Consider the following 13,146-nt stretch of genomic DNA (forward strand, 5'->3'; position numbering starts at 1 on the left):
TGTGTTTACAGCTTTCCATATTGTGATGTGAATGACTCATTCTGAATGATCAGGCCCCAGGCTGGATGTGTATGCTTATGCAACAGTTTGTTTTCTCTGTAGTTATTTAACATGAATCAATTCTGCTTGGTAAAACACATGAATCAATGCACTTTATTGATTATTCAGTCTCGAGAGGGCACTGTCAGTTATAGGGCTTTTTATGGACTAGTCAGATATTTCTCGTGAGCACTGCACTCATCTTTTCCCCAAGAGTCTATTGAGATGGCAATAAACACATGGATATAGCCACTGGAGATGCACTTCACAGGGAGCTATATGGTACGACTTTAAGGTTTATCAGATGTTACTTATGTCCTTACAAATTGTTATGAAGGGTTATAGATCCATTATTAAACGTTAATATGGACAGTGTAACCCCAGTGTATGAATCAGTGATCACTACAACAGTCATATTGTTTATCAAAGGTACATTAATGGTTAATTTATCTCTGGCCAGCAAATAAAATTGCACTTAATATTCCTGACAGTTATTTTGATATTGACATTTGTTAACATGTATTACCACGTTTAAAGACATATACAACATCAGAAATTGGTAGATTACTGTTACTTTCCATATTTTTTCCCAATTTAGATTTTCCATCCAACAGTAAAATGGAAGAAGCTTATTTTCTTATTTTTAATGAAATCATGTTGCTCCAGTCAGTGCAATACACAGTGATAATCTCAGTGCTTTTGGGAACATTAGTTAGTTAGAAGATGAGTTATTAGTTTTGTTATGCATCGTTTCCTCCGTCAGGGCAGTCTGCCCGGTTGTCCCCCTCCACGTGCTCAATGGGGTGGAATCTGTCTACATGAAGCCATCTGGTGACGCGGAACAAGTGGCATAAAACACACAAACTTAATCCGGCATCACACACGCATTCCGGATCATGCAAAAAACAGGTCTGTATTTGAAACTGTCATCACAGATTCATGACAGGAAACAAACGGCACTATGAGACATGACAGTATGCTGTCACATATTTGGGTCGCAACGGGCAGAAATCAGCCCAAACAAAACAATGCATGTATGCACACTTGAGTGCGTTGCCAACCATGCGTAAATGTCCAATTTGACTGAATGCAGCACCAGAAGATTTACGACCCCCCACCCCGCCCCTTTAATCCTCAATGTGAGATTATAATGTATATTTCTAGTGATGATGGCTAAAACGAGCTGCCACGCAGAGCTCGGGGATACAAAGAGCTCTGTCAGTGAGTGGAGACATCGTCGTTGAGGGAGAGGTACAGTAGAGGAGATGAGGGCGGGGTTTCCTTCGAAGATGAGGCAAACTAAAATAAAAATGTGCTTCTTGCAGCCGGCGCATGTATTTTAGACTCTACGGACAGACACAGTCTCCTGCGGAGGGAGGGAGAGGAGGATGGTGATGATGAGGATATGGTCTCAGCAGCAGCTCTTCTCTCTTCATGTTATCTCACCTCCCCTCTGAAGCTGTGGAGCTTTTGATCCTGTTTGCTTAAGCCGCAGCTGCTGTTTGTCTCTGTGTGTTTTTCTACATTTACTACAATCCTATACCTGGTTGCTGCAACATCTCCCACCATCAGACCGCAGCCATGTCGGACTCAGAGGACATGGCGGAGTTCGCCAGCATCGTGGAGCGGATCGAACGGGGCGAGGTGAGTGAGATCCGGATGATTTACGGTCCTTCTGACAGCAGCGGTCTGTCTGTCATCCTGCTGCCGACAGCAAACAGCACAGAGCCGGCCTGCAGGGCTGTCAGGGGAGGGGAAGGATGCTGTCAGACACTGACCGCAGCCTGTTACAACGCTTTCCATTCATCTATGTCACATTGTATTGTATCATGCTAGCCTACTGTATTCTAATATTGTAGCATGATGTGGGGTTATCTCCTGTTATGTTGATTTAATAGCCATTACAGTGAAACCCACCCCTATTCTATTCTATACTATAACACGATTTCAGGTGTGTCTGCTATTCTGATCAAGGCATTCATTACAGGCATTCAGTTTAATTGCATCATACTAATCATTGACATCAATATTAAGTCTAATATTATCAAATAGTGTATGTGCCTCTATAATTATAGTATAGACTATATTTCAACATTGTAATAGTATAGAAATAATCCCTAATCCGGCCTATTAATTGAATAGTCTATAAAGATAATTATTGTTATCTATCTATCTATCTATCTATCTATCTACGTCTATCTGTCTATACGTCTGTTTGTCTGTCTATATTTTACACTTTATTCATTGCACAGATTAGTAATACACCCTCTTCTTTTTTATTCCACTCTTTTCTGTTCTATCATATTCCAGTAAAATCTGTGAGCTAATGCCACCATTATGCAGTTCTTAAATCTTGGTATAATCTTAATCTTTAGCCTGCCCTGTAATTGTATTTTATATTAGTGACAAATCCCCATAACTCTGTTCTGATATTGTAAGAAGATCTGACCCTTTTTCTTTACAAAGAAGTTAACAACCTACATCCTACAAAGACCTATATTCTCTATTCTATGTCAAGGTCTAGTGGCTTTAAGGCATCAGCGCTTCTATTCTTAGAGCAAAAAACGTGAGCATAAAGAGTTTAATTAGAGGTCCAAGTCAGTGAGTATCTTGGTAGTTAGATAGTGCTGCAGGCCGATCACAGACTCCTGTCAATATGTGGGACACTTGGCAGCAGCTGTGTGGTGAGATGGGGCACTGGGTTACTGAGGTGTGTGTGTGTGTGGTGTGTGTGTGTGTGTGTGTGTGTGTGTGTGTGTGTGTGTGTGTGTGGGTGTGTGTGTGTGTGTGTGTGTGTGTGTGTGTGTGTGTGTGTGTGTGTGTGTGTGTGTGTGTGTGTGTGTGTGTGTGTGTGTGTGTGTGTGTGTGTGTGTGTGTGTGTGTGTGTGTGTGTGTGCGCGCGCGTGCACAGGGGGGGGTCTGTTTTTCCTTTTCACCCATTTGTTTCAGACTGACAGAATGTGTTGAAATGAATCTCTCCTGCTCACACAATCTGTGACATTCAGCCATGGATGAATGAGCTGTGTGTGTGTGTTTCATGTGGTGCATAAAAAAAGAGAGAAGACGTGAACTAGATCGACGATTGACTCACTGGCTAGCTACAGTAGCTGAATTCAGGAATATTTTTTTAATGTAATCAAGCCTTTCTTTCACATTAATATCAACACGGTTTACTCTTATGGCTGTGTTGACAGAGCGAAAAAGCTTACATTTTTATTCCAACAAAAGTAAACACAACATAACAGCGGTCCTATTGTGAGAGAGTGCATTGTTGTCTCTTTTAGGCTACATTATCAAAACAGCTTGCACAAGAGACTTGCAGACATAGTGTTCCCTAAGTATCCGTCTTGATTCGACAATGTCTCACTACATTGGGTTAAACAGTAAATTATAGGTTTGGGCCAAGGTTACATACTCTGTAGAAATGCAATTTTGTATTTATAACGTTATTTTCCATGCCCAGAAATGCATTACCTGGTCAATGGTCAAATGTTTAGGACACTGTTTTCTCTAAGAAGGGAAATAGATTACATTATTATCTGCAGTGACTGTGCATTAATTCAAACATTTCACCCATCTCAGTCTCTGCTTCTGCCCAGCGTTGTAATGCTACACTTCCATTCCTAAAGATAGCTCCCTCTCAAGAATCTGCTACTTGGTCCATTTTGTTCCAAACCATTGTTGGGTTGACCTGCTAGGGGGCCCTAATGTACAATAAAATGAACTACAGACCTAAGCAACGGCACTGCAGAAAGCGATTAGCAGATCATAAATACCCTGAAAGAATGAAAGGACCCTGACAATAGTAGTGACTGCAAACAGAAATTATAGCTTACTTAGGCCTCTTTTAAAAAGTAGCCTAGGAACCTTCTGAGGGTTGAATACAGTGGCCTACTGTCAGACTCTGAAACCTCATTAGCCTATTTTATACACACACGAAGAATGGTGTGTAGAAGTTGATATATTTTGTTTAACTTTAGATTTGAATTACTGATATACACAAACGTATCTTCTAAACTAATGAAGTTTATCACACATGCCAAACTCCTGCACTCTTTGCACTCTCTTTGCATTATAAAACACACATTATTTTTCCTCTTACGAGTTCAATTATTTTGTGATGTTAACATCTGCAGACACAATACATTTTACACACACCACCCCATTCCTTTTCCTCAATTACAATGTATGCAATTTTTTTATTCTTCGATCGCAACATCCTTGCCTCTTCACATCTGTTAGTATTATTGTTTGAGTCAACTGCTTCATTTTGTGTGTAACAAATATAGTATGAAAGTTATTAACCTGCTAGCAGTGTATTGCCATGGGGAGAAGAAAACCTAAGTATGTTAATTCAGCCTACCTAAGTACAATTTTGAGCTACATACCCCTACTTGAGTATTCCATGTTATTCAACCTTTTTTTACTTCTCTACAATTTATAGGTAAATACTGTACTTTTAGCACAACCTAAAACACAAACATCAGTAGAATGCAAATCCACAACAACAGTAAAATGATAAAAAAACATAATGTATAATGCTAAAACACTGTCAGGGACCATTTCTGCAGTAGAAGAATTGCAGAATTGAGTACATTTGGCTGAGAAAGCCTTGATACTTTCACATTTTGAAAGCAAGGTTTCTAGGTGCAGTCGACTATTTTCACCATGGGATATAAATAACTTGATTGGTTATTTTTAACCTACATATAAATCACTCGGATTGAAAAAAAAAACAAGGAGACAAAGGAGAAATACTGCAGACTCTCACCTTCCAATGCCTGCTAAAAAACCCGGAAGGACATGTTGGATTGATGAGTTAAAGAAAGTTTACGAGCAGCACATGAAAGCAGCATTAGGACTATAGAGATCCTCCCCCCTCCTCTCTCTCCTCCCCCTGTGTGTGTCGCACCCCCTGCCGCTGATTCACAGCAGCGTCACTCTATTAAATTCACTGAGCCGTGGCTGTCGGCATCTTCTCCTCCCGTCCGAAAAACTTTGTTTTGAGCTCGAACAGAAATCGCCGGATAAGGTGTTGTTTTACCCTGAGGTTTATAGTTTCTCCCTCCCCATGTCTGCAGAGATGCGGCGTATCAGCATAGCTCCGGTAAGTGGGAGAAAAGACAATTCATCAAAACGTGTTTTAGTCCCGTCATTGTTCAACATGTAGCTTCTCTGCTGTGCATATTAAGAGCCCGGACATTGTTAACGCTATTAGAGCTGTAAACTACCCCCAGTGTGTCCATTCATTACTTAGTTGGCCATTGTTGAAGATTTTTAACGAAAGATTTCGCTTTGAGCAGGCTTGGGGACAGCTAAAGTTGGTCTATTTTCTGGTTAAACTTCCTCTATCCTTCTGCTTATTGTCTTTTAAAGCGTGCAGAGGCGTTTTTCCTAAATGAATATTTGTTCACAGCAGGAGGAAGATAAACTTTATGGGGATGTTTCAGCCCACCACCTGCAGTAAATGAACTAATCAGTCCGTGAGAGGGCAGTTTTAGCGCTGGAGCTCGTAGAAAGTCTATCTAATAGTCTTATTTATGTAAAAACGTGAGCTGCTGGAATCTTGTATTTCAATGTTTGTCTATATTTAGCTAGCTGGGCTTAATCCTGGCTTATGTAATGTATCAGAAACATGGTAAAGACACCGTAGCTGGCTGTCATTGTCACTGCATCAGAGCTTTTCAAAGTAAAGTTGAAGCTGTTAAAAAAAATTAAATTGTACTTATCTCTATCAACCCACCTAATAAGGCCAATTTTCCCACCGCACTCTCAGCAAAGTGCTGTTTTCACAGCTCAAAATGCAGACAATAGGCCTATTTTAGCTGCATCTAATATGTACTAATAATAGGTTATTGTTCAAAGAATCACAGACAGCTGTATCCTTGCCTCCACGTCTAAGGTTGCCAAGCTTATTCCAGACTGATCTGTGAAGCCTTCTGTTCCTTTGTTTCTTCATCTCAACTTAAATGATGGTAAATGACAACAGCAGCTGCGAGGTGGTGCTTCATGTAAAACTCCTAACTTCAAAAACTGACAAATGTTTACATGGCATTTTTTAAACAATCATGTCTCCATCTCCAGGTCCCGATCAAGAACATCGAGAGGGAGCTGATCTGCCCGATCTGTAAGGAGCTCTTCACCCACCCGCTGATCCTGCCCTGTCAGCACAGCGTCTGCCACAAGTGTGTCAGAGAGCTTCTCATGCTCAACCATGAGGACTCTTTTGATGCCGGGTCCGAGTGCTCAATGCCGGGCAGCCCAAGGTCCAGGGTGCCCTCCCCGTCCATGGAGAGGCTAGACAGGCTTGTGAGATCAGGTGGGTCTCGGGGTAAGGAGCCAGAAATATTAGTTTTTCTCCATAGGTTGAACAAATATGATCTTTACAGGAAGGATCTTATTATGTACAGATTAGTGCAGGGAAGTGGATCTCGCATTTCTCTTTTGAAATCCATTTGAGGCTTTAGTAGGAACAGTGGTCTCACTATGTTGTTGGGCATCCCTACCATTTTAGTTATGTGAGCTGATGGAAGCTAATCAGGCACAGGATGTGCAAGTATTGAATGTATCTTTGGCTGTCTGTGAAACTTCCAAGGAAGGCAGTATGAGTTTTTCTTTCCTGTCATGCCAACTTCCTGTCATCATTTAGTTCAACTATCATCTCAGTGGCTGCATTCAACAGGTTTCAGTGGCTGGAGCCTGACATTTATCTTGCTTAGCGAAGGACAAAATGCTGAAAAATATCTATATAAAAAAATAAATGTGTACACACACACACAGAAACTGAATTTGAATGAATAGCTAACCAACAAAGGAGACGATGCAAATGTAAACGTTGAGCAATACAACAATGGACCAAGCTTTATTGTTTGATATCTGGGTTTCGGTGTGGCACAGACGCTGCCCCTCCTCCCTCTCTTGTCCCACATAAACAAGAGCGATCATAAAAAGTGATTTAATCATTTTACGGCTTGGCTGTAACATTGTCAGTCATCACTTCTGCCTCTAATCCTGGCTTCATTAAAGAGACAGCAGGGGAACTTTGACAAGCTGTAGTTTTGTCTAGAAAGAAATGTTGACAAGCTCTCTCAAGCCCTAATTGTCTCCACTGTCTGCCTCCGATTGCCCAGAGGCATCAAACATCCCCGTCAAGCATGCAGGGGCTCATGTATTTTAATCGGATATATAGGCATATGTGTGTCTTGTGTACACATGAGTGAACAAAGCACATCTTTTAAGGTATTTTAGAATCTTATAACCAAGCTGAGCTGGAGGCAGGAAAAACTGCGGGTGTTTGCAGGTAGCTAAATTGACTTGTCACAACAAATGTTATGTTTCCTGCTGAACACATGGCACTGCTGCAGCCAAGCCTGAGCAGGTCAATGTCTAAGCCTTAAAAACGGCATGACTGGACACAAAGCTGTCTTTCTGCTTTCTGAGAGCTCTGGGCTACCGGCCATTTGTATTAAGACGTCTTCTCATTTGAACTCTTGTCTTGTCCACTCTAGTTGAGAAAAACAGAGTTGTGTCAAACTTCCATTCTACATTGCCTACTAATTCTAATGTGGGTTCATAATGAATAATGGTAACAAAGCAAATGTAGGTCCTACTGATAGTGCAACATCTTACAGAATACATATAAAACCAATACCAATCCCTTTGAAGTTTACTAGGTGGTCAAATCGACCAGTGCTCATGTCATATATCTATCTTTTATTTTGGCTAACAAAATATTTAACATACTTTTCATGTTGTATTAACAGTTAAAGCTGTATCAAATTGAAAGCGTATAATCAATGACCCCCTACTACATGAAACTTAGTGGTATTTGGTGTAACCTGGTATCCATTTAACTGAGATGCCACGTAGCCTCAGAGCTAATAGGATCCCCAGAGTACAGGGAGGGGAGGTGAACTACTTTTTTGGGAGCTATTCATCCAAACCTCTGAGAGCGGGCCCTTGAACACAGCCTTCCTCATTCAGACTCCCCTTTTCAGCCTGAATGAATTCATTCTTCACTTGCAGGACTGCATCTGTTGACACAGGAAATATTCAAATACTGCTTTTTGTGTAAACAAATCTCACGCCTTGCTAAAAGCGAGTTTGTGCTGAAGGACAACGTATTTTCTAGTTTAATTCTGACTCATTGTGAATTGATGCAGAATGTTAAGTAATTTAAAACTGAATTTAGCAGCATCTCATAAGGAAATGTGGAATTCCCTTGGTATTGTGTAATTCCCTTGGGGATTTACAAACAGGATTTCTGTGTAAAATACATTTAATCGGCAGATTACATGATGCAAGTTATCTGTGCTTTAAGAATATTTGGGAAACCTCAAAGTACATTATGAGCAAATAAACACCCGGGCAGAACAACCAAGCATTCTGCCGGCCCCCTCAACACTGGGAGAACAGATCATTTGTAGCCATGGTGACGCGACCTGCCTGTAAGGAATGAATGAGGGATTAGGTGAAGGGAGAAAGAAAAGACTTAAGGCTATATTTATCAGTGTGCAGCTTGGACAAGTCTTGCTGGGCATGGAGAGAGGCAAGGCGGCTACTAAAACTCCATCAACATCTTATTTTCTGTTGCCGGGGCTCATAACGGAGCATGATGCATTGTTGTTGAAAAGCTAACTCTTGACAAGTGCACTGAAAAGTTGGTTTTAAGATTTCTGCTTGAACATATTGGGAAATAAGTATATATTTTTTATTTTACGTTGGAGGTAATGATTTATGCAACTCGAATGTATGCACACAAATATGATGGTTTCCTAATTTAAAAACAAGGTAGACAAAAGCATGCCTCGCTTTTCTCACTTCCGACTATTGATTTTGTCTGTGAGCTAATTAAGCTAACAGTAGCTCTGAATTCATGATTGAAATCTGAGGCTAAAGCTGTAGGTCCAGTGGGAGGGGTTCAGTGAACAGTCAATGAACACATGTATAGTTTGTTTTAACTTGGGAAAAAACTATAAAAGGCTGGTCGTATTGTTTCTTTTTTAGGATGTTTTTACCTTTGGACAGAGCCAAGCTAGCTGTATTCCTGTTTTTTTTTAAATGTTTTTTTAATTTTGTTTAATACCAGTTGAACTAAGCTAATCATTTCCTGGGTTTAGCTTCATATTTGGCAAGAAGTCAAATCATGTCTCCCAAAATGCCAAACTAAGGTATTCCTTTAATGCACATTTTACAGTACACTTAGGTTGCATTGATATTTCAAAACTAGGCTAAGTGCACAAATCAAGAGTTGGTTTTACTTTTAACAACTGTTCACATCCTGTATGTATGGTTGTATGTATATTTTAAACACACTGTTTGTTTCACTATAAACTGCATTACCAGATTTTTCTTGTGTTAACTTTTAAGTTGGCTTTGTTTCTTAATTGTCACGTTTAACTAAAAATGGTTTCTCACGTCACTTCACATTATGCATTGTTTCTTTTTCATGTTGGTCTCACCTCACTTTTCTGTTCATTGCTTGCAGCCACAGTGCGAAGGTCGTTGGGAAGTCGAGGTAGACGCGGGATCCGTTTTTTGAATAGCTGTAGTAGTGAGTACAGTGTTACTAGAAACCCTGTGAAACCCTAGTTTGGTTCTTCCTTTTCTCTAGTCTTCTTCAGCCATGTCCACACGACCATACAAACTCACACCACTGGCTAGTTACTTTTCAGCGGATTTAGTGTGGCTGCTGAATTTTAAGTTATAAATTAAAAATAATATACCCCTTTTTAAAAAAATGTCTACTGAGCTTAAAAGTTATCTAATTTTCATTCCAGATTTAACAAGGGCTTTAAAGGTGATTAGAGGGTTTTGCAAGCTTTTGGTTATAAGGCTTTTTTATGTTTGGAAACGAGAGGGGAATGGTGAAACCCTTAAAGCGATGATGCGTCAGCATACAGGGAGGCTGACTAGAGGAATAGGGTAAAGTAGGAGAGATGAGAATCAAATAAAGCTAGTCCTTGATGAGGAGTTTTGGCAAGTAGCAAAAAGGAATTAAAAGGTGCCAAGACTGAAGTAACTGTATGTGCATGCACTCGCTTGGCTTATTAGTTATTTCGAAAAACCTGTTGGCAAGTTAAGCTTTTTTTTTTTTATTGAGCTGGAGAACTGTTGAGTCAATCGCAGACACTGAAGAAAAACCTACAATGTGCTTGGGCTTGCTAAGATTCCTAACTGGATTTTTCTGACTGATACCTGTGTGCCTTTAGGGTAAAAATGATTAGTGCTTGAGAAACAGTTTATAAGAATGCAGACCTGTTCCAGCCTACTTCTAATCATTTTGGGTAAGATGGATTAATTGAAAAGTGTCAGATTTCTGGCCAAGTAAAACAAGACTGAATAATGAGATAATAACTGAGATCTGTTGCTCTGATTAGGCCTACTCGTGTAGGTATTTGACAAGCTCAGTGGTTTATAGAAACATTTCAAGCACAGACGATATGTATTTGTCAATATACTAATTTCCAGGAGTTGCCTTGAAATTATAAAATAGACTTGTTAACAGGCCTTAATAAACAGGACTCTATTTTATTATTTACATTGAAACAATACAAAATTAAATGCACATGAACATTGTTTAATATTAATTTTAGATACGTGAAGACGATTACATTTACTTTCTGAGTAGCAATGCTACGTCAGTTCAAGCATCAGACGCAGTCTGATCAGTGCAGGGGAAAAACCAAGCCCTTTTTGCTCTGCAATGACTCGTCAGTTTCTGCCTTCCACTCTGCCTCCCTCTGCAGATACACACACACACTTTCCTGCAGGCATCTCCAGTCTGCTTGGTGTTCGTTTACACTCTGCTGTCCTTACAGCAGAGCCTGAGTCAATATGCAGTGACCTAACATGCACATGAATACAGTATGCATGCATTCACTCATCATCAAAGTCAAATATTGTCTGCCATACTCCTCATCCAATGACTTTTATTTTACCGTCATCACCATTATCAGACTAAGTTTTTCACAGTCACACCACGTCCATCTTTGTCATATGAATTCAGGTAGGTAGAGTCATTGATCTGTGGCAAACAAAGCTCCATATTTCAGTTTGTTGTCTGGTCTCAGACAGATTTGACCTCTAGGTAGTTAAGCGTCCCTGCACTGTCAGTCTTTAGTTCTGCTCACATCACACGGCATGCACATGGCTACACATTTCACATAGTTTACGTTTGCTGTTCTGCCCCTGCTTTCCCCTGAGCGTCACCTTTTGCAAAGTGTGGTTTTTATGTCGTGTGTTCCTGTATTTCGCTTACCTGAGGAGTGTTTGATTTAATTTTCAGGTCCTCGGAAACGAAGTGGAAATACTGGCTTGCAAACTGAGATAAATCCAGCACTCCTTTCTTCCCCTCTTTCCCAAAAACGTGATGCAATATTTTTGTCATTTTTTTTGCCTTGTAGCAAGTTCAGTTTGCTGGCTTTGAGTGTGTTGAACAGTGTTTTGCGTTCCCCAATGCTTGCGTCTGTGATGTGACCTTGTGCTACAGCTCCTTTTTTTCCCCTCATGTGACTGTGTTGTTGCTTTGTTCCAATGCTGCTGCATCTGTAACAAGCACACTGTCGTGAGAAACTCTTAAAGCAGCTTTGCTTTAAGAGGAGTTTTGCTGTCTTATGAAGATAAGTGTTGATGCATTGAACTGGACATGTAATATTAAATGTGAATTCAAGACATTTTTATTTAAAATGTTTAAGTTCTACTTCACACAATGTAATTCTGTTACATTGCTTGATTTTTAAATATGCTTTGTGTTTTTTATACTTTTCTATTTTTGTAATCACTCATACTAGGTAAGTGTAACTATTTCCTTTGTCCAGATCATTGTGAGCACTTGCATACTTGTCATTCCCATGGTAAATGTTAAATGACTTGCCGTTTTAAATTGATCTCTCATACCGACAGTGCACTCTCTATTTGCTCCAAGGATGCCATCTTCCCTGTAACTATCCTGTGTTTTCAATCTGCCCCAGTACTCTTGGAAAGTCTCCCTTCTTGGACTTATTTAACTATAATGACAACTGCTAAACAAATTGCCTGTACTGATGTCTTGCCCCATACAGCCATGTCTTTAGAGAGTAGTGGTCATTGTGGAAATGAAGCACAAAGGGAGACATACTGAGACCCTATTTGTGAAGGCTTATGTGTTATCAAAGGCATTTTTTCCTTAACATCATACTTGGAAAATCATGCAGATGATGTAATGCTTCTTTTGTGACTCCAGCCCAGAATATGTTCAACACAAATGGGAGTTCACATTTTTTCAGAGCCCCCATTTAACTCCTGGGAACTATGCTTTCAGTTTGACTTCAAGTCAAAAGACATTGTTGTTCACATGCCAAAATAGGGCCTCAGTCAAGAGCTGAAACTGGGTGACCCGAGCTATGACCCTCGATTATGCATGATCTTTTCTCACTTGTCCTTCTTGACTCTCCTCCAGGCTCCATCTCGTCACCGGGGTGGCGCAGAGGGTCTGTGACTCCCCGGGTCACCACCATCCCATGCCCAGGCTGCCAGCATGACATCGACCTCGGAGAGCGAGGCATCAGCATGTTGTTCCGTAACTTCACGCTGGAGAACATTGTCGAGCGCTACCGCCAGGCCGCCCGTGCAGCCGTCGCGATCATGTGTAACATCTGTAAGCCTCCGCAGCAGCAGGAGGCCACCAAGAGCTGCATGGACTGCAAGGCCAGCTATTGCAACGAGTGCTTCAAGCTGCACCACCCCTGGGGCACGCCCAAAGCTCAGCATGAGTATGTCGGGCCCACCACAAACTTCAGGCCCAAGGCAAGTGTCCTCTATCAATTGCCTTGTGAAGCCTTTATTTTCCCTTATCAGTTGTTTTCTAAAGGCTCAAAGACACAGTCACTACCTTTTTACTCAGCTGTTGGACTATGAACATCTTTCAGGAGATAAGATGTCACATGAGTCCAAAATAAACATTAGCATGTATAGATTTAGCTTGAAATAGTTAAATGTTTGAGGAGAATTCAGCTGGAAATCTTTTACTGTCTGGTTTTCCTGATCATCACCTGATGTTCAGGAATGTTGTTGGCCTTGCAATTAGCCAACTACAAAGCTCAGATCCTATAATAATTTAAATATCTG

General features: G+C 40.6%; 1 protein-coding gene across 11 annotated transcripts in view; it reads left to right on the forward strand.

Moving 5' to 3' along the window:
- The first annotated feature begins 1,321 nt into the window (after nucleotides 1–1,321).
- Nucleotides 1,322–13,146, forward strand: part of trim36 (tripartite motif containing 36) — a 29,488-nt gene continuing 17,663 nt past the window's right edge. Inside the window, exons 1-5 of one of the 11 annotated variants that reach the window (XM_034118135.1) lie at nucleotides 1,322–1,683; nucleotides 6,124–6,370; nucleotides 9,527–9,592; nucleotides 11,327–11,407; nucleotides 12,479–12,825. In XM_034118135.1, the coding sequence (XP_033974026.1) occupies nucleotides 1,621–1,683; nucleotides 6,124–6,370; nucleotides 9,527–9,592; nucleotides 11,327–11,407; nucleotides 12,479–12,825 (804 nt within the window). In that variant the 5' untranslated portion in view covers nucleotides 1,322–1,620. Of the gene's footprint in view, nucleotides 1,684–5,005; nucleotides 5,147–6,123; nucleotides 6,371–9,526; nucleotides 9,593–11,326; nucleotides 11,408–12,478; nucleotides 12,826–13,146 lie in introns of those variants that run through there. The other 10 variants (XM_034118137.1, XM_034118136.1, XM_034118138.1 and 7 more) reach the window with 10 other exon arrangements.

This window comes from Trematomus bernacchii, unplaced genomic scaffold (genome assembly GCF_902827165.1).
Source record: "Trematomus bernacchii unplaced genomic scaffold, fTreBer1.1, whole genome shotgun sequence".
Lineage (NCBI taxonomy): Eukaryota > Metazoa > Chordata > Actinopteri > Perciformes > Nototheniidae > Trematomus > Trematomus bernacchii.